Source organism: Channa argus, chromosome 4 (assembly GCF_033026475.1).
Source record: "Channa argus isolate prfri chromosome 4, Channa argus male v1.0, whole genome shotgun sequence".
NCBI lineage: Eukaryota > Metazoa > Chordata > Actinopteri > Anabantiformes > Channidae > Channa > Channa argus.
Window position 1 is genome coordinate 2,917,751 of NC_090200.1, and position 17,090 is coordinate 2,934,840.

The 17,090-nt window shown below is 44.5% G+C and overlaps 1 protein-coding gene across 22 annotated transcripts in view; it reads right to left on the minus strand.

The window, feature by feature from the left end:
- Nucleotides 1-2,677: 2,677 nt before the first annotated feature.
- The window catches only part of LOC137126287 (CLIP-associating protein 1-B-like), a 37,249-nt gene continuing 22,836 nt past the window's right edge, over nucleotides 2,678-17,090 (minus strand). For 7 of the 22 annotated variants that reach the window (XM_067502885.1, XM_067502880.1, XM_067502883.1 and 4 more), the window contains 21 exons: nucleotides 16,892-17,080; nucleotides 16,263-16,367; nucleotides 15,909-15,965; nucleotides 14,897-14,994; nucleotides 14,760-14,783; nucleotides 14,111-14,358; nucleotides 13,598-13,661; nucleotides 12,910-13,073; nucleotides 12,519-12,741; nucleotides 12,232-12,327; nucleotides 11,415-11,567; nucleotides 11,040-11,146; nucleotides 10,108-10,230; nucleotides 8,902-9,049; nucleotides 8,430-8,667; nucleotides 8,286-8,339; nucleotides 7,751-7,953; nucleotides 7,535-7,663; nucleotides 7,250-7,456; nucleotides 6,828-6,944; nucleotides 2,678-6,608 (listed from right to left, as the gene is read on the minus strand). In XM_067502885.1, coding sequence (XP_067358986.1) covers nucleotides 6,525-6,608; nucleotides 6,828-6,944; nucleotides 7,250-7,456; nucleotides 7,535-7,663; nucleotides 7,751-7,953; nucleotides 8,286-8,339; nucleotides 8,430-8,667; nucleotides 8,902-9,049; nucleotides 10,108-10,230; nucleotides 11,040-11,146; nucleotides 11,415-11,567; nucleotides 12,232-12,327; nucleotides 12,519-12,741; nucleotides 12,910-13,073; nucleotides 13,598-13,661; nucleotides 14,111-14,358; nucleotides 14,760-14,783; nucleotides 14,897-14,994; nucleotides 15,909-15,965; nucleotides 16,263-16,367; nucleotides 16,892-17,080 — 2,831 coding nt within the window. In that variant the 3' untranslated portion in view covers nucleotides 2,678-6,524. The remainder of the gene's footprint in view (nucleotides 6,609-6,827; nucleotides 6,945-7,249; nucleotides 7,457-7,534; nucleotides 7,664-7,750; nucleotides 7,954-8,285; nucleotides 8,340-8,429; nucleotides 8,668-8,901; nucleotides 9,050-10,107; nucleotides 10,231-11,039; nucleotides 11,147-11,414; nucleotides 11,568-12,231; nucleotides 12,328-12,518; nucleotides 12,742-12,909; nucleotides 13,074-13,597; nucleotides 13,662-14,110; nucleotides 14,359-14,759; nucleotides 14,784-14,896; nucleotides 14,995-15,908; nucleotides 15,966-16,262; nucleotides 16,368-16,891; nucleotides 17,081-17,090) is intronic. The other 15 variants (XM_067502903.1, XM_067502896.1, XM_067502902.1 and 12 more) reach the window with 13 other exon arrangements.

Genomic DNA, 17,090 nt, shown 5'->3' on the forward strand with positions numbered 1-17,090 from the left:
GTCAACGGGGCCGTTTAGAATGTTTGACGACGGGGAGGACGGGTCCAGCGCCGCAGCACCGTCCCCCTACCTCGCTTTGATCTACGAATGAAACGCCCCATTAGGAGCCGCTGATCCGGGGGATGCGTTTAAACATTTATACAGGGTTGGAGCTCGGAGCTTGTAAACTAAACACTGCGGCCCGATGAGGCCCGATCAGATCTGCGGGGACGACCCCCCCCCCCCCCCCCTTTTAATCTCAGCCCACGTGTGGGAAAAGTGCACCTGCTTCGTTTGGGTTTGGACAAGATGCAGCTTTAATTTTTCTGCATTTCTCACATAGGAAGGAGGCTGATATTAAAGCACCTCAATGCATCTTTTTGCCAAAACATATTTCAGAAGACGAAGGAATCTGCAGCAGTGCACCGTCCTAAAGCTGCTATAATAAAACTGTATTTGTTTTTAAAGACAGCCAGGTTATGACAGATTAAGCCCTTAAAGCTTCCACACTTTCAACCAAAGAAAATACAAATCATAAAAATATTTTAAAAGCTTCTGCCGTAAATCATCACACGGCCTCTCAAATATAACCTGTGACCTCTGGAGGGGCCCAAACCTTAGATTGGGAACCACTGTAATACCAGCTCCCCCTGTAAAATGCTGCTAGAGTCCTAACAACAAGTTAAGAAATACCAGCATAACTTGTACTACAATAAAACTACAGCAGCCAGAGTTGAGCGTGGAAATATGAGAAAGCTTGGAAACTTTTATGTCCACTAGTATTTGTTGGTTACTTACTTTATAGGCAACGCGTGTCCGTTTAACTTAATGCTCTGTATAATGTGGTTCTGCTGTGGTACTGGGTTCTGATGCACTGTGGTTTCACCATGAACTCATCCCGTTTTAAACGTCTACACAGCAGCATTTGAGGCGCAGACCTGCAGCAGATGCTCTGAGTCGACCTCCCAAACATGTCCGGACACGGTCTGACGTCACGTCCGGGTGAAACTCGGCGAATTTAGGAGCCGCACGTGCTGAACACAAAAAAGCACCTGAAGCAGAAAAGTGACTCCTGTGACTGTTGCAGTACTGATGTGTGATGTTTGTAAAAATCTGACAAATCTCATCACAGTCACGAAGCTTGTTCTGTCTAAACAACCGTTGTGTAATTATTAAAAGAAACCACGTGCTAATTTTCATATCATTTGGTATATTTCTATAAAAAAAAAAAAACAGTTGTTTTCTGCCAATGTTGGTTTTATACTTTTTGATTTTACATTAAAAAAAACCCTACTATTTTGGAAGGTAAGTAGTATCTAAAACTGCACATAAAAACGTGCAATATTCTGTTCTGAAACATGAAGTATAATTTGGGATAATGCTTCTAACATAAGAAATTGAAATATAGAAGAAGAAAAAAAGACAAGCGTTTCAGTTTGTGTCGGTACAGGACTTAGTTACATCAGAGAAAGATTTAAATATAACAATTATTATTCATGACACAGACATATTCAGAATTAAACTTTAAACACAAATCATTAAAAACCGTCTCAATTGCAGATGTGTCGCAGTGAAGACCCAGCACAGAAACCCACCGTCTGATAATGAAGGGCAGAGAGCGCCACCTGCTGGTTCACTCCATCCGTTTGTTATTTCACACGGATTCCCTCAAAAAAACCTCCTGTCAACTAAAGATACAAGATAGAACTAAAATAAACTGAGGAGATAAAAAATATATCTAAATATTCTTCTAAAAATATAACAATATCAATTTACCTTGAAGCAGCGTTTGGAGAAAAGAACATTTCGTAATTAAGGACGAAGTCCAACACGAAAAGCCGTGTGTGCTTTCTGTGCAGGGGCTCATGGGAAATGTAGTTCTCGGGGTCAAAATACACAGGAAGCTCCACAGGCAAAGCAAAGGAAGGAGCAAGTGCTTCCATCTTCAATTTAAAAGTCTTTTTATGGTAATAACTGTTAGTGATTTAATGAGAATTATTATTTGTTACTTTACTTGTTTCTGTGCCCACTAAGGACAAATCTAATCTATAAAGGACTAAGTACTATTACAAGTGTTATCATCAAAATATACCTAAAGCACTAATTATGCACAATGACTCACTTATGAGATATTTATTGGATTAAAGTGATTGTTCGTGTTCATCACTTTAATTGTAAGACTTGGTCTCGTCCCTTCAGGGGTCACCGCAGTGCAAAGTGTTCTGCAGGTGGAGTTTTCATGCCGGTCGCCCATCCTGTCGCCACCCACCCATTTTAATTCAGACTCAGGACTGGTGTCTGGGTGGGGCCTCGACTGGTGGGGAGGGATTCAAAACTGCGGCTTTCTGCATCCCAACCCAATGCTCTACCACTGAGCCACCGGGCCCACAAAAAAAATAATTTATTTGAGCATATTGTTCACTATTATTCTGAAAAGTAACTACAGACAACATAAAAAGTACAGCACTGGATTAAATGTATTTTGCAGTGTTGGACAAAGTATCCAGTTTATGTACCCGTGCAACAATGTCCCCTTTAAGAACTTTCACTTGTAATTGAATACAAATACAGATTTCCAAGGGGAAACATCAGTACTTAATGATAACTACTAACTACTACTACTAACATCGAGTCTATAAAAAAAACAAAACAAAAAAACAAAACAAACAGAACTGATAGAAATGACAGGATGAGATAATACAAGTCTGATATTTTATTTCAAGTTCTGCGAAGTCTATCACAGGTGAAAGCAAACCAAACATGTAAATATATACACAGGAGAATAAAGCTTAATATAAATATTATATAGCATAAAATAAATCTAATCGACTAAGAAAAGAAAGGGAGCCATGCATTGTAAGTGGTTTCAGTGGGGAAGAGAGAAATCACCTGTGGCTTGAAGCTTATTTACAGCAGTGCATATCTCCATGTGCTTAAATAAAGTCCACCTTAAGAAGCAGTGTGTTATAGTGTTAGTACAGGTTAGTATTGTACGGAACAACCAGGTATATTGCCGGAAATCTTCACCCAAAAGGCACATTCAGGAAACCAACGTGGACTTTTCGCCCCACTCCGTCTGTCAAACTAACTGCATTGGACAGGGACACGGGTGGACAACATCCCACGGTTCCTGTGAAGTTTGCATGCAGACCAAGTTTACAAGTGACGCTGTACAGGAAAAGAAAAACCACCGCGTCGCACTGGTGGTGGACGGCAACAATCCGTCCACAGCGGCTCGAACTGCCAACTTGTGTGGCAAAGGCCACTGGTACAGTGGCTGTAACAGTCGGAGCGATGTGAAGAGATCGAATGGGGCCTGGAAATGTTCGGTTACAGCATCCTTCACTTTTGGAGTCCACGCGCCCCTTTAGTAACAGGGAAATATTCACTTTCTAGCCAAAACTTGTAGGACCAACCAGAGGATTTAGAAAACTGGCTGTAGCTTCATTTTAGCATAAAGATATGAGCCTCAGCAAGAAGAGAAACTAGTGCAATCTCCCAAATGTCAAACCTTTTTATTGTCTTACAGCAGGATTTTTTATTTTTTTTATTTTTTTTAACCAGTCTGGCGTATGGAGCCTATTCTGCCGGTGGAAGAGCGTATGAAGAGGAAATATTTGTCACGATGACAAGAGCAGAACAGAGTTAGTCCAAATATTAAAATGGAGTCAAAGCTGAGATAAAAGGGTAAAATTATGAGCCATAACATTAAAGTTACATTAAAATGGCAAAACTGTGCCAAACATTTATTTTTCTTCTACTGGCAGAAATGTGCATCCACTTAAACACTGGAACAGGCTGCAATCATTCCTCATTAAATGATCCCTAACAGGAAGTTTGTATGCAAATAAGAGGAGGCGAAATTCAACGTCCTCGTTATTAATAAGAGGCTTCACAGTCTGATTTGACCAAACCAAGTGATCACGTTTAAAATATTTCCTTTACTTCAATATCAAATTCCCATTTGGTTTGATCCAATCACACGGCTGAATCCACATATCAACTTCCTAAACCCTTTTGTCCCCCGTTGCTCACATTAAATTCAGCCACAACGGAATCTTTTAAAGAGCAGCATATGATCAAGCAGGATGAATACAGCCAGAAAAAATGGACACGCGACTACACGTTTGAAACCTGTGAACCTTCTCTTTGAACAAGCACAGAACCAGTGTGTCGGACGGGTCAAGGTTCGTCTGCTCAGATGAATTCAACTCTTAGTGTTGTCCATGGTTGGAAGTGCAGCTGAAGCCTTCTGCTGAGAAGCAGCAGCGCTAACATCTTATTGTAGGTGCACTTTCTGAGAGAAGGGACACTTGTGTCCACTGACCAGTGACGGCGTCTCAGAGGAGGGGACGCCCTAAGTATTTACAGTGCTTCGACGGGAGCATCCCAGCTGGATTTGTCCGAGTTTATTGCTAACGTCCAAAGATCAAACAACTGTTTTTCCTGCTTGTTTCGTTTGACGCCATTTTCAATTCATCGGCTTCAGATTGGTGTAAATGTTGCCCCTTACATTCGATTTAACCGACACCAAGGAGCTTCTTCAAACAAATCCTTTAAAACAACGATACACTTAAAAACGTCCAAAAACAAACCACCGGTTATTAGTTAACTCCTAACAAAACTGTAATGATAAATAGTGCTGCTATTTTCGAGACACGTGACCTTTATCGTGACCTTTCCATCCATATCTTGAATCTAACATATATATATAGTTTTTTGGCAGCTGATCACACAGTAGTCTTGACTTGACAGCATGTGGATTCCCAGGCCTGAAACACAGCAGACCCTCAAAACCAATAAAGTCCCAGGTTCAAATTCACATCCTGCAGAATTAAAGGCAGCTTTCAGACGCTTCTGCTGTCGTTTGCTTTTACCGCCCCAAAATCCTTTTAGTGCTCTTTGTGATTATGTGAGTGACTGTGGTGAGCGGTCAGTCAGCGACAGCCTCCACGTGCAAAGCAGGTTCATGTATCCGTTTGATTTTCCATTATCAAAAAACAAGGAGAAGAAGAAGAAGGTAAGTTACATTCTGGGCTATTAAAAACAGACAATGCATTTTAAAGCACTGATTTAACTGTTGTGAATCATTTATTTAGACTAATTAATTATTGATCTGGAGAATTAATTATGTAGCGGCAGGTGAGTAAATGTGCTAATGATGGTTTTCACAGCCACTGTCAAAAACAGGGTCTTGTTGAGCTAATAATTAAATCAATCAGATGGTTTTCAATGTTAATTTTGATATTAAATAATTTAACATTTTTCAATTGTGGAATTTTTACTTTTCTTTTTTTACATTTGTACAAGTCTTAAATTTACACTGACAAATGGAAATAGATTTAATTTTTTTTTTATCTTATTACAGATTTTTTTTTTTTTTTTTTTTAAACTGGAAAATCAAAGTAATGAACGTCGCAGGAACTGAATCGAGTCCTTCATTGTTTCACCCCAAAAACTGACCTTTGCAGGTTTGTTCTTTTGAAATAACACTGATTCATTTTGCTGGTGCTTGGGCCCAAAATAATACTTTTTAAAAATGTGGAGTGTAAAATCATTGGCCAGCCAAATGATCATTCAGTATAAACTCACAGGAACTTCACATTTTGGAGCACTGACACTTTTTAACAATGAGACCAACAACGACTCACTGCACTGAAAATCAAGTCATTCTTTACGACAAATTCAATCTTCAGATTCACCTTTGACTTCAGCCTTTTAAAGACCATAGTGCCACTTTTTTTAACAGCTTTAAAATCCTACAAACGTGCTAAAACCTGGAAAAATGTCCCAAAGCCTTTGAGATCGATTCACCAACGAGGCAGTAGTTCAGGAAGAGGAAATGCGGGTGAGATACAGTCATTCAAAGCTCTTTACATTCAATATATGATAAGGTTTGATGTGTCAAAGCAAAACATTTTGTGGATTAAAGGTACTACGCACGAATAGGAGTCACATGGTCACAGGTTTCCTCCTGCACCGAGAGGAGCAAATTATACCACAATCGATTTGATCTCCTCCTCTGCCATGAGTTCAGACACAGCGCACGTCCTGCACACGTCAGGAGACCGTCTTGCTCCAACGATCACGTTCCATTCGCTCGATAGAGGAAAGCAGGAGGGTGAATGAGGAGCAAGTAGGAAGAGGAGGTTTCAGGCACACGGCCTCTAAAAAAATGGTTTCTACGATCGCGTCGGTTCCATCGTACATTGATGGAAGATCAAGTTTAAGGCTCAAGACTCAAGTGGTAGTGTAAGGAGGAAGAAGAAGAACAACAAGTTTGGGTAAAGGGCCTGGTTCTTTAGGACGTGTAGCTGCCAGGATCGCCTTACCTACTAAGGAGGCGGTCTGGAAATTGGAGCCACGAGAACCTGATCTCAGCTGAAAGAATGAAACATTGCCTGGGAAGAGGAGCTTTTTGGTGCGAGCCCTGGTCCTATAAGGAACATCTAAATGATCGCGATGCCACCTGCAAGGACTTCGGATCAGCGGATGGAATGAAATGGTTTCTGCGTTAAAGCGTTAAAGCCTGCTCCCACGGGGGTTTAGTAGGAGGAGATGTCGGAGGAGCTGCTGCTGTTGCTGGTGGAGGTCTGGGCCCTCTTGATGTACAGGTTGAGCAGCTTCATCTGTGGGAGGAAGACAGCAGGAGGGTTAAAAGACCACACCCTCCCTAAAACACCAACCCCCCTGCTCCGTCCAGACCATCATTTATGGATTTCAGTTTGTCATCTGTTCGACATTAAAAATGTTTTGGATTTCTTTTCCTACTACATATATCCTAGTTTTTACATATTTTCTAAATTTTTCAGGGCTCCATGCATCCAATCAATAAAAGCTGAGTTTACCTTGCTGCCAGTCAGCTGAGCCAGGTACGGCTTCAGCTCCTCTCCAATCACAGAGTAGATGGCCACTAGGCAGAAGACGCTGGCCTTCCTCACGCTGCTCTCTGTGTTGTCGTAGCCCTGAAACAGCAGATGATGCAGACTGAACATAATGAACAAAATACAGCATCAGCACTTCCTGTGACCTGGGCACACGCTGCTCGGGCATTATTCTTGTTCTTAAGGGAAACTGACATTTCTTCTCACCTTTCACGCAGCAAACTATGCTTATTACAGGTCACGTTTGTAATCAGAGACTGCTAATGGACGTTTTGGATGCTCCGCAGTAGGAAAGACCTGAAGGTGCTGAAGTCACCGACTTGATAATGATCCCATCTCAATTTAAAACTGGACAAAAGTTGACCAGTGTCAAACACAAGCTTCACCTGCAGGAGTCCGGGTATGACATCAGGCAGCAGCTGATGAAACGGCTCCTTTGCGATGCGTTCAGTGGCCTTCGTCTGCATCTTGATGGCAGCCAGGTTGATGGGGTAGTCGGCCGTCTGCACGATGGGACACAGGACCTTGATACATTGCTCCGGGTGGATGGAGCCCGCCAGTGTGGAGGCCGCTTCCTCCGCCGCTCGCACAACCTTTGAGAAGCCAAAGCAAAGTATGATTTAGTGTCAACCCAGTAACAAAAAAACACTTTAATCACTATGTAGCCTCACCTCTTTGTGTGAATCTTTATGAGCCTCCAGAGTCTTCATGATGGTGAGCTCTGCGTAGTTCTTGAAGCGAGCAGGCTGGTTCCTCAAGATCTCCTTCAGGACGCGCAGGGCCAACGCTCGGATTGTGTGCTGAGAGAGAGAAAACCACATTGAAAAACACGATGAGACAAAAGTGGTTTGACACATTGGAGGCTTCCTTAGGCCTCGAGTCCTCACGTCTTTGTCTCCCAGCGTCTCGAGCAGCAGCAGCAGCACGGTCTTAAAGTGTTCCTCCCAAACCACCGGGCTGTCCTCCCGGGCCACCTTCAGCAGTTCCAGCAAGGTTCCCCGTCGCTCCTCGGGGCCCCGCTCTCCGGCCTGGCCCTGTGAGAGCTCCTTCAGCAGCTCCCCGACTAACTCCAGCTGCTCCGCTGGGCCTGCTGTAAGGTCAACGAGAAAAATAAATTACAACAGATTCTATAACACATAGGCGACATGTGTTTCGTGTTTTTTTTGGTTTTATTTCACGGCAGGAAGTAAATGAATGGTGTGTTACTTGGGTCGCAAGTGAGCACCCAGATGGCTGAGTGCAGTAAGGGAGTGTGGCAGTGGGAGAGAGAGAAGTCATCAGTTTGCTGTGCAGACGTTTCGGTATTTCATCGCTTCTCAAGACATTTATTTTGAGGAGGATTCGGTTTCTGTTTTCTTGTTTTTTTAACGCTTTTGCAGAAAAATTACAAAAGTTTGTTCTTTGGACACATTAGGTCTTTACCGGGGAAGCTTTTGGGGCTCAGGATCTTGTTTTCGACACACTCCTGCCGCCGGCCTGTCAAAATGACAGGAGGCAGAACATTCAGTTTATAGACACAACATGACATAAACTAAAAGCAAAGACACAAAACATGCAAGTCAGTACCTTCTCGCAGTTGATCCACGGCGTCCTCGTACAGCGCCTCCTTCAGAGCAGCTTTGTCCAGCGTGCTGATGCTGTCGGTGTAGTTGTACGGGTTGTACTCCCTGAAGCGAGGGCCGGCAAACGACCGTGGCGAAGGCGTGTTGAGCAGCGAGGTCTTGTTGTCCAGGGCTGTGCGTCCGCCCTCCACCACGTCGCCGCCGTGCCGAGGGTCGGAGTCTGAGGACGCCCCGAAGCCAGGCTGCAGAAACAGGAGAAAGATCAAATTCAGCCCAAAGGGGGAAAGAGCTTCTCGAATCTTACGGTAAAGTCAGCAATGGCAAATAAAATACACAGGAAAAAACTAAACAACAAACCGCGTATATGTGTTAAAACGTTTTGTGTTCGGTTTCTATTGCATTTCATTCTTAATGTCGGCGTCTGATACCACCAACAAAGTAGGAAAGTTTTTATCTTTGAATTCAAATTTCCTCACCACGCCGTCCCTCTTGCCGTCCCGTCTCAGCGGCTCCATCAGGTCTTCCTGGCTGCGGAAGCTGAAGTTCTGGATGGCTTCGGTGACGCCGCGCAGAGAGCTATAGATCTCCTCCGAGTTCAGGTTCTCACTGTCGTACTCCAGCATGCTGCAGGCGTGAGAGGGGGAGAGAAAGAGATTTGTTACGGAATTTAATCGCATGAGAAATGGTTCTGCTAGAGGGAAACAGTAAATCATTAGCCTGTGTGTAGTTTGGCTATAAATGATCCCCGTCAGTGCAGCCACCTCAGGCATCGGAGAAGTACAGAGACTTACTGAAGTTTCTTTTCCCTCCAAGCATAACAAGCCTGACCTGATGCTCCTTAAAGGATCCAGGATCCCTTTATAGCAGAGCATCAGTCACTGCACACTTTTATTACACGAACCCAACCCAATCCTTAAAGTTCTTACAATGAAATAAGTCCTTAGCTTATTTCTTTTCTTCTTCTTCTGGTTCAGCAGAAGAAATGAAAACTTTACCAGATTTGGTTTTCATACAGTAGCCTGACATTGTGTGCAATATTGCAAAACCTTTGGCAAGTATAAAAATTTAACAACATTTTTTGGAAACATTAATAATAAGGCAGGGGTTCAAGTGTAGGACTACAACTTGTAACCATGCAGCCAGTTTGGTCCATGACTAGGAAACAGGCAGCACTTCACCGTCCACTTATTTCTGTGCACCACAGTGTGCTACTGTACGGTCCAGTGCACGTGCAGAGCCGTGCATGTCCACAAACTGGGGCGGGTGGAGACAAACAGGTGGGTCAAGCACAGACACAGGTTACACTCTTCCTCACCTGCAAGTCTGCAGCTGAGCAACAACAGTGCAAAGAGGAAAAAGTGAGGATGGACAGTTAGGGGTGATTGGAGCAGATGGGAGCGCAAATTGTTGCAGCAAGGCAGAAGTCAGACGACAGAGGTTTAGGGGTTTCACAGTACGGCTACTACAAAAACTGTATACTTCTCTTAAAGCTCAGCTCTAAAAAACAAATGGTTGAATAAGGATTTATCTACTTAATGTAAGTTACCAATACATCCATTTAAAAATATGATTTAATTTTGGATCACATCTTGGATTTTAGCTCCGATCACTCAGGGCTACTGTGAAACTCCGTGTTAAGGAGGAGGAGGAGGAGGAGGAGGGGGAGGGGGGATTGGGGTTACCTTGGTGAGTAAGCTCGCCGCAGGGCCTTGAGGGAGGGGTGAGCAGTGGGTGGAGGAAGAGGGGAGGGCAAGGGCAGAGGAGGCAACTTCGAGAGCCCGTCTGAGCTCCAACCCCACAGCCGACTGCAGCCAGCGTGGGAGGAAGAGGGAGGGGGGGGGGCGAGAGAGCAGCCCAGAGAGATAGAGATGTGAGAAGGGTTGGAAAGAAGACCTGTACTCAGTCGGTTAGTATAGAAGGTAGGAAACTGGCCCCAGGATCATGCAGTCAAATCTGGTGCTGCATTGCCGTTAGAAGATTATTAGCAGAGAACTTGCCGTGCAAAGAAGGATTAAGTCTGGTGACTCTGTGGTAATAAACCTGACAACTCATCAAGAGCATGAATAAATTCTTTAGTGCTAAAAGGGGGAAGATTGATTCTAGATTTGTAGAACAACACTGTCCCTGATATTATAGACAATCATTTCAAAGTGAGCCACAAAGTTGATATTAACCTTCTGACATAGCAGCACGACTCTAAATGAAGTCTACATCATCAGGGTAGTTTCTAAGCTCCTTCTGTGCACATACAAGAGCAACGGGCTTCAATTGGTTTTCCTTGCAGACTCTATCATGAATTTCATCAAAGAACATTTACATAATAAAATATTGAATAAATATCATTGGAAATGTGTGTTTTCTGCTAACACTGAGTTCTCGTGTTAAGATACGTAAACTTTATTTCTTCTTTACTTCCGTTCTTCTCCTGGTGCATGAAACTGAAATTTCTCACACAGTATTATCGGCAGCACTGAATGGACCTTCGGCCAGCATCAAGGTGATCATTTCGGATAAGAGCACCGCACAGGTGCAAACAAATGTCCAAATGATGGTGGGACTGTGACTGTGAAAGGACACGAACTGAAACACCAGAGAGAGTCTGGCTGCGACCTACCTGGGGGAAAGGCCTCCGTGGGAGCAATTGGTGGGTGAGGTGAGCGGACTGCTGCGGCTGCTAGGCTGTCGCGGAGGTGTCCGAACAGCTGAGTTACTTGGAGACGCCTGCAGATGGGCAATGTACACAATGGAGTTCAGACACATCTGGAAATCACCTCTTGAGGACAGCACAGAAACAACTGGAACACTACGTACACTATGCCAACGGCACGAAGACTTTACAATGCAAATTTTTGACTTCAGGATTTTCATCTTTCTGATGATCAAAACTATAATATTCGCTTCACATTTAAATAATTTAGAGATAAACACTGCCATATTGTTACGTGGGGTCTTTGGGCTGTAGAAAAAACAATTAGCGTGTCTGTGCTACCATGCCAAGGTCGCTGTTAGCGCTGGCATGTCTCAGATGGCTGTGCAGCAGCTTGGTGGTCCCATCCTGGAAGGTTTTGGGCAGAGCTCCCAGCAGCATGGTGAACTCTGGTGTGTTGAGCTCAAACAGGGCGATCAGCACCACCTGGGCTGCCTGCACACACACACACACACACACAAAATATAACTTGAGTTATCTCTACAAAACCATTGGCCTCATGTTGTTGTGAGCTGAGATTTTACTCTGTACTGTAATTTGCCTGATAGTTTCCTGTCAGAGTCATGTGACTTTTGACTCTAATGCAGTAATAGGCCTAATTGCAAACATATTTCAAATCATCTTAAGAATTATTATTAGCATATTCTCAACTTGACGATGATAAGTCAAGAAAATGTTACACGCAGTGAACATGCAGCATGTCTGTTCTCAACCCAGATATGAAAAGCAATCAAGCAAACGTTGAAAAAGAACGGCTTCCCCTCGACGTCCCCTTCAGCATTACTCAAACGTAGCAAGGTTTGCTGAAACCACATAAAGGCAAGCTGTACAAAAATCTGGAAAAGAATGAGCACGATGGTTTAGTGGAGACCAGTCAGCCCAGTTAGTCCCAGTGTTAAAACTCTACTGTCCATTTTCCTGTTTAGTGACAGCAAATAGAAAACCAAACTTGAAATCCGCTGAAATCAAACCATTTCCGAGCAGTTAGTGTTAAAAAGCACACAGGCGACTCAAATGGTCACATCCACGGCCGAGCGGCTCCCTGGCTTGGTTAGAGCAGGTTACACACTCAATTCATGCTGTCTGATGAAGGCTCTACCTGCTTGCACCTCTCCTCCAGATTGCCCTCTCCAGGCAGAGAGGCCACGGTGCTCGGCCGACCTGAGAAATCCTCCCCTGCCCAGTTATGAAGGGTCTGAGGGAGTTAGCGGATGAAGGATGGCAAACGGAAAAAATAAAACCAGGACGTGAAAACACAAAATGAAACAAACTAAACATACAAATCAACACATAGCTAAATAATTACAGACAAAAGAGAGAGAGGAAGCTGTGTTCTGGGAGAAAGTGGAGGTGCCATCGAAACGCCACGCCGCCCTGCTCTCCTACCTTGCGGACATCAGAGCTCTTGGGCTCCGTGGTCCAGGTGATGATGCGCGAGACGGCGAGACGCGTCTCGCTGGAGTTTACGAAGTCAGCCGGGTCCATCTGACGGGCCAGAGCCTCGATGTAGCGCAGGATGGCAACCTTCACCTTCAGGTTGGGCGTCTGCGTTTGATCAACGATGAAACGCATCAGGATGTTGAACTGCTGCTCATATGGGAAGGACTCCCTACAAAAGAAATCAATAAATAATTCACATATTTAGCCCGATCGATACTTTCTTTACATTCTTCTGCCACATTAAATTATGGAATGTGCAAACCAATACAGAAAAAAACCTGCGAGAATAGGAAACAATATTTTAATGTTGTCTTAAAATGTCTTTAGTGCTGCTCACCTGGTGACGTCCAGGGCCTTAAGGACTTTGGCCTGGACGGAGCCCAGCAGGTCAGCCCCCATCTTCTTCAGGAGCTGGGTGAGCAGGACAAAGAGCCAGTCCTGCAGGTCTTCCCTGTGCAGTGTGATGAAGTCCACCAGTGTCTCCAGGAACATGCTGAAGACCTGAGAGGACGAGGTGGAGACAAGCAAAGAGGGAGGAAAAGCCAAAGAAAGGCGGTTTTATTTTCTTCCTCGCTGTGTTTGCCGTGGTGCAGCTGAAACATAGCGGGACAGCTGACTGGTACAAAGTGAGCAGCTGGTGAGAACAAAGTGAGTAGACACTTACTCTCTGGTGTGTGTGTTAAAGTCCGCAGCAGCAAGGAGGCATGCAACAAGAAAAACACACAGTCAGTTTGTCCTGGAGTTAGTTCTGACATGTGAGCAGTGACATCAATCAAAACATCCAAGCAGGTCAAGTACTTTGACAACGACATGCTGTCACCATCCTGCCAACTGAGAACACATTACTGAGCGATGGCCAGTGTTTGTATGGAGGCTTCCATGCTGGGGTCAAACGCCGCATCACGTATATTATTTGGAAGGGTTTGCTGGCTGCTGCCTGGGTTTAGTGTCCTCATGGGTGTCAGTCATACGTGCTGTGTGAAACATGCAGCGGGTGACAGAGGTCGAGCTGGATGGATACTCACCTTACTGTGGGGGTCTGCAAACATCCTGGTGAAGATCTCGCAAAGCCTCTTCAGCTCCACACGACTGCCAAAGTAAAAACAAGCAGTGCTCTTCATTCACCACGACTGAAAACGGTCATGTAAACCCACCTTACGCTGCTCTGCTAATGCTTCCTGTATAATTATCACTATTTGCTGAAATCAACTTTATTTTGGAAGTTTTTTTACTGTTTTGTTTTTCCTGTTTCTTTTTTTTGTTTCTTGCGGTGAAAGAAGAGAAATGCTGAGCAAACAGTATTTGAAATGTTTTTTCCTGCATAAATCTAAAACTTAATTATTTAATGCTGGATAATGTTCCTCAGTAAATAAATGAAAATTTCCTGTTGTTTATTGAACTAGGTTCCCTTTACATAGTTTATGGACTAATGATATGTTTATGCCGAAACTGAGAAGGTTCACAAATCGTCATACACCGCTGTACACGTAATCTATATGCAACTGACAACTTTTATCAACAAATCTCTGGACACACACCTGAGCATCCTCTGGCTTTTGAGGAGGTTCTGTAGTCCAAGCAGTCCCTCCTTCCTCTCGGACCAGTTGGCGCTCGCACAGTGGTTCAGGACCTCCGCCACATCCTCCGTCTGGCGCAGGTAGTGGGGGGCCATGCCGCCGTTGCGGGAGCTGAAAGAGCGCTCTGAGCAGGCGCTGGAGGCGTCGCTGTTGGCGTCGTCGTCCGAGTACATGCCCGGCGACTCAAACCGGCGCCTGACCGACCTCCGCTGGGTAAAAAAACAAATAAAAACATAAGGAGAGAAAGAGGGACAGAGGCTAAAAAGGTTTAGAGTAACAGCAGCATCTTTTCTATTGACAGTAGCCTTCAAAACTCAGACTACTGCACTGAGATGATCGACAGCTAGAGAGTGAACCCACATGCAGGTTTTATGGTGACGTGGTGTGAGATGGATGAGGCTGCGTGTCAATGTGTTTGACCCAACAAAGTTTCACCAGATTAAATATGTTAGAAAAATTCTGTGTGACTAAACAGAAAATGAACGGCTGGAATTCTGCAACATCCAACGTGTTCGGCCGCTGCATGCCAACCTGCTCACTATGTGTCGCACTTAACATTCAAACTGAAGCTCTGCATGCACTGAGAGAGTGAAAGAATTCTCACGTGTACCTTACTCCTCGAGTCTCCTAAAAGCTGAAAGTCCAGGAGAAAAAGAGCACAGAGGGAATTACTGCAGGGTCGCACGGGCTGCAAAAACAAATCCACCATTTTGACCTCTTTTTCATACAGTACATATAAATTCTTACCAGAGCATCTGCAACAGCAGCCTCAACCTCAGTGCCGGTGTTGAGGATCCTCATGGCGTTGACGGAGGCCGAGATCCGAGCCTGGTGGGACAGCCGATCTGAGCGGGAAGAGGTCAAGCGCCCGTTAGCAGGAGCGTGATACTATGGGATAATAGTCCACTGTTGATATGTAAATGTGCAGTTTAATAGCCGAGGTTCAAATGGAATAAAATAATAAACCAACAGGACCAATGCATTCTTCACTAGTGAACAGACAGTGTTTCAATTCATGGATTGTTGATTGTTAAACAGATTAACAGATTCTACTAGTGAAGAGTGTTGTGGTCCTGTTTTGTGGATTTCAAATGGACTATTTAGGTTGGGTTGTAATCAAAAATGTATTTCAGTAATCATACCATCAAATTTGACTGCAAGGACGATGTTTGGAGTATTAACCCAACCCAAAGCAAACGGAACCTAAGCAGCCATGAATGTTTTAACAAAAGAAATGCTAAATGCAATTATAAAGCATTTAAAGCACAGCGATCAAGTGAATCAGTTTTGCTCAGTTAAAAGGCTCAAATCATATAAAAATCATCCAAAAGCTGCAAAATCAACACGGATCAACACAGCATAATCTTCACAATTTACAATTCTCACGGTCGTCTGTCGTGTTTTTATTTCACCAAGTGCTATTTGGATAATTGTGAAGACTGTGCTGCTGACTCCCCTGCAGATGAATGAATGGAAGCACCATGTTCTGATGTATCTGATCAACCAGCTGCACTGGCAGAAAAAACAACCATCGCCCTGGTAGCTGGCATAAACTCAAAAGTCACAAACACAAGTTAACAGCAATTAGCTGGTGGTTATTTCCCACAAGAGAGTGGAAGTCGATTTTGGCCATGCAAGAAGAGGCTTCGCAGAGCAGAAAAACTCAGTTAGCCAGCTACATGTGCACCAATGAAGCTTTAGGGGGGTTTCATCTGGCTAAGTGGGTAAATCTGGTTCCTGGGAAAACCTTGCTGATCACCTGAGTAGCACTCTGCAGAGGACAGGGCGCTGGTTGAACGGGAGTGACGACGAGTCACTGAAGGAGGACATATCATTACAGCACAGTACGAGCACGTATGTATGTATGTGCACACAATTAATTAGAAGATTAATAGAACAGAACAGACACTAATCGAAACATTTAGATAAAAAACATGCAGACAATCTGACAGGAAGAGCAGTGATGTCATCAGAGAAATGTGAAGAGAGGTTAAGAAGAAATCTGAGCTGCTGGGCTCCTTAAAAACTTCATGTGAAAGAGATGCTTTAACTCCTCTATAGGAGCTCGGAAGTAGACAGTGGGGGAGTCTAGAGGGAGGAGTTCAATACTCACCCAGGGGGGAGAAACCCCTGGCAGGGCTGGTGTCACGGCTGCTCTCGCGACTGGTTTCGCGGCTGCAGCCTTGACTCATGCTGGGTCGGGGGATCCGACTCCGGGCTAAAGAGGCGAGGCGAGGAGACAGGTGGACAGACAGAAAGACAGACAGCAGCGCAGGGGGAGAGTTAGCGTGTAGCACATCCAGCCAGACACGGACACACCTGAAGCTCTGCGGATATGGTTAGTGAGGGAGGAGAGGAAGGAGAAGGCTGAGGGAGGCAGCAGGTAAAGTGTTAGTATGAGGAAAGGAACCGGAACCAGGTATTGTCTTGTCTTGTGTGGTGTGGTTCTAGGTCTGTGAACCTCACCCTCAAAAAAAGAATCAACTTAACATCTAAGAAGCTTGGATTTCTCTGAATGTTTTCCATAATTTTCGTTTAGTTAAACCATCTTTGCATCTTTGGTTTTACTCCAAGTCTGCAGCTAACTTTGTTCAGCAGTTCAAGAAAAACAGCCAATTAAATGTCTTCTCAAACTGCAACGTCTCATTTCAGTATGGTCCACAAGAATTGAGAGAAAAACATTGGAAGACGTTGAGGTTGGTCCAAACATTTCTGCTGTGAATTTAGGCTGAACCTTCTTACCTGTGCCTGATCTGGTGGGGCTGGTCTCTCGGCTGCAGCCATGGCTGCGGTGACCTCTAGGCAGACTCTTGTCGGTCACGCTGGCGGCGGCGCTGTTGGCGGCGGCAGCGGTGGTGCCCATCGTCGGCCTGGGGAGCCTGCCGTAGGTGGAGCTCAGCAGTCGTCCTGGAGACCCGGATCGACTGCCGGCTGAAACATA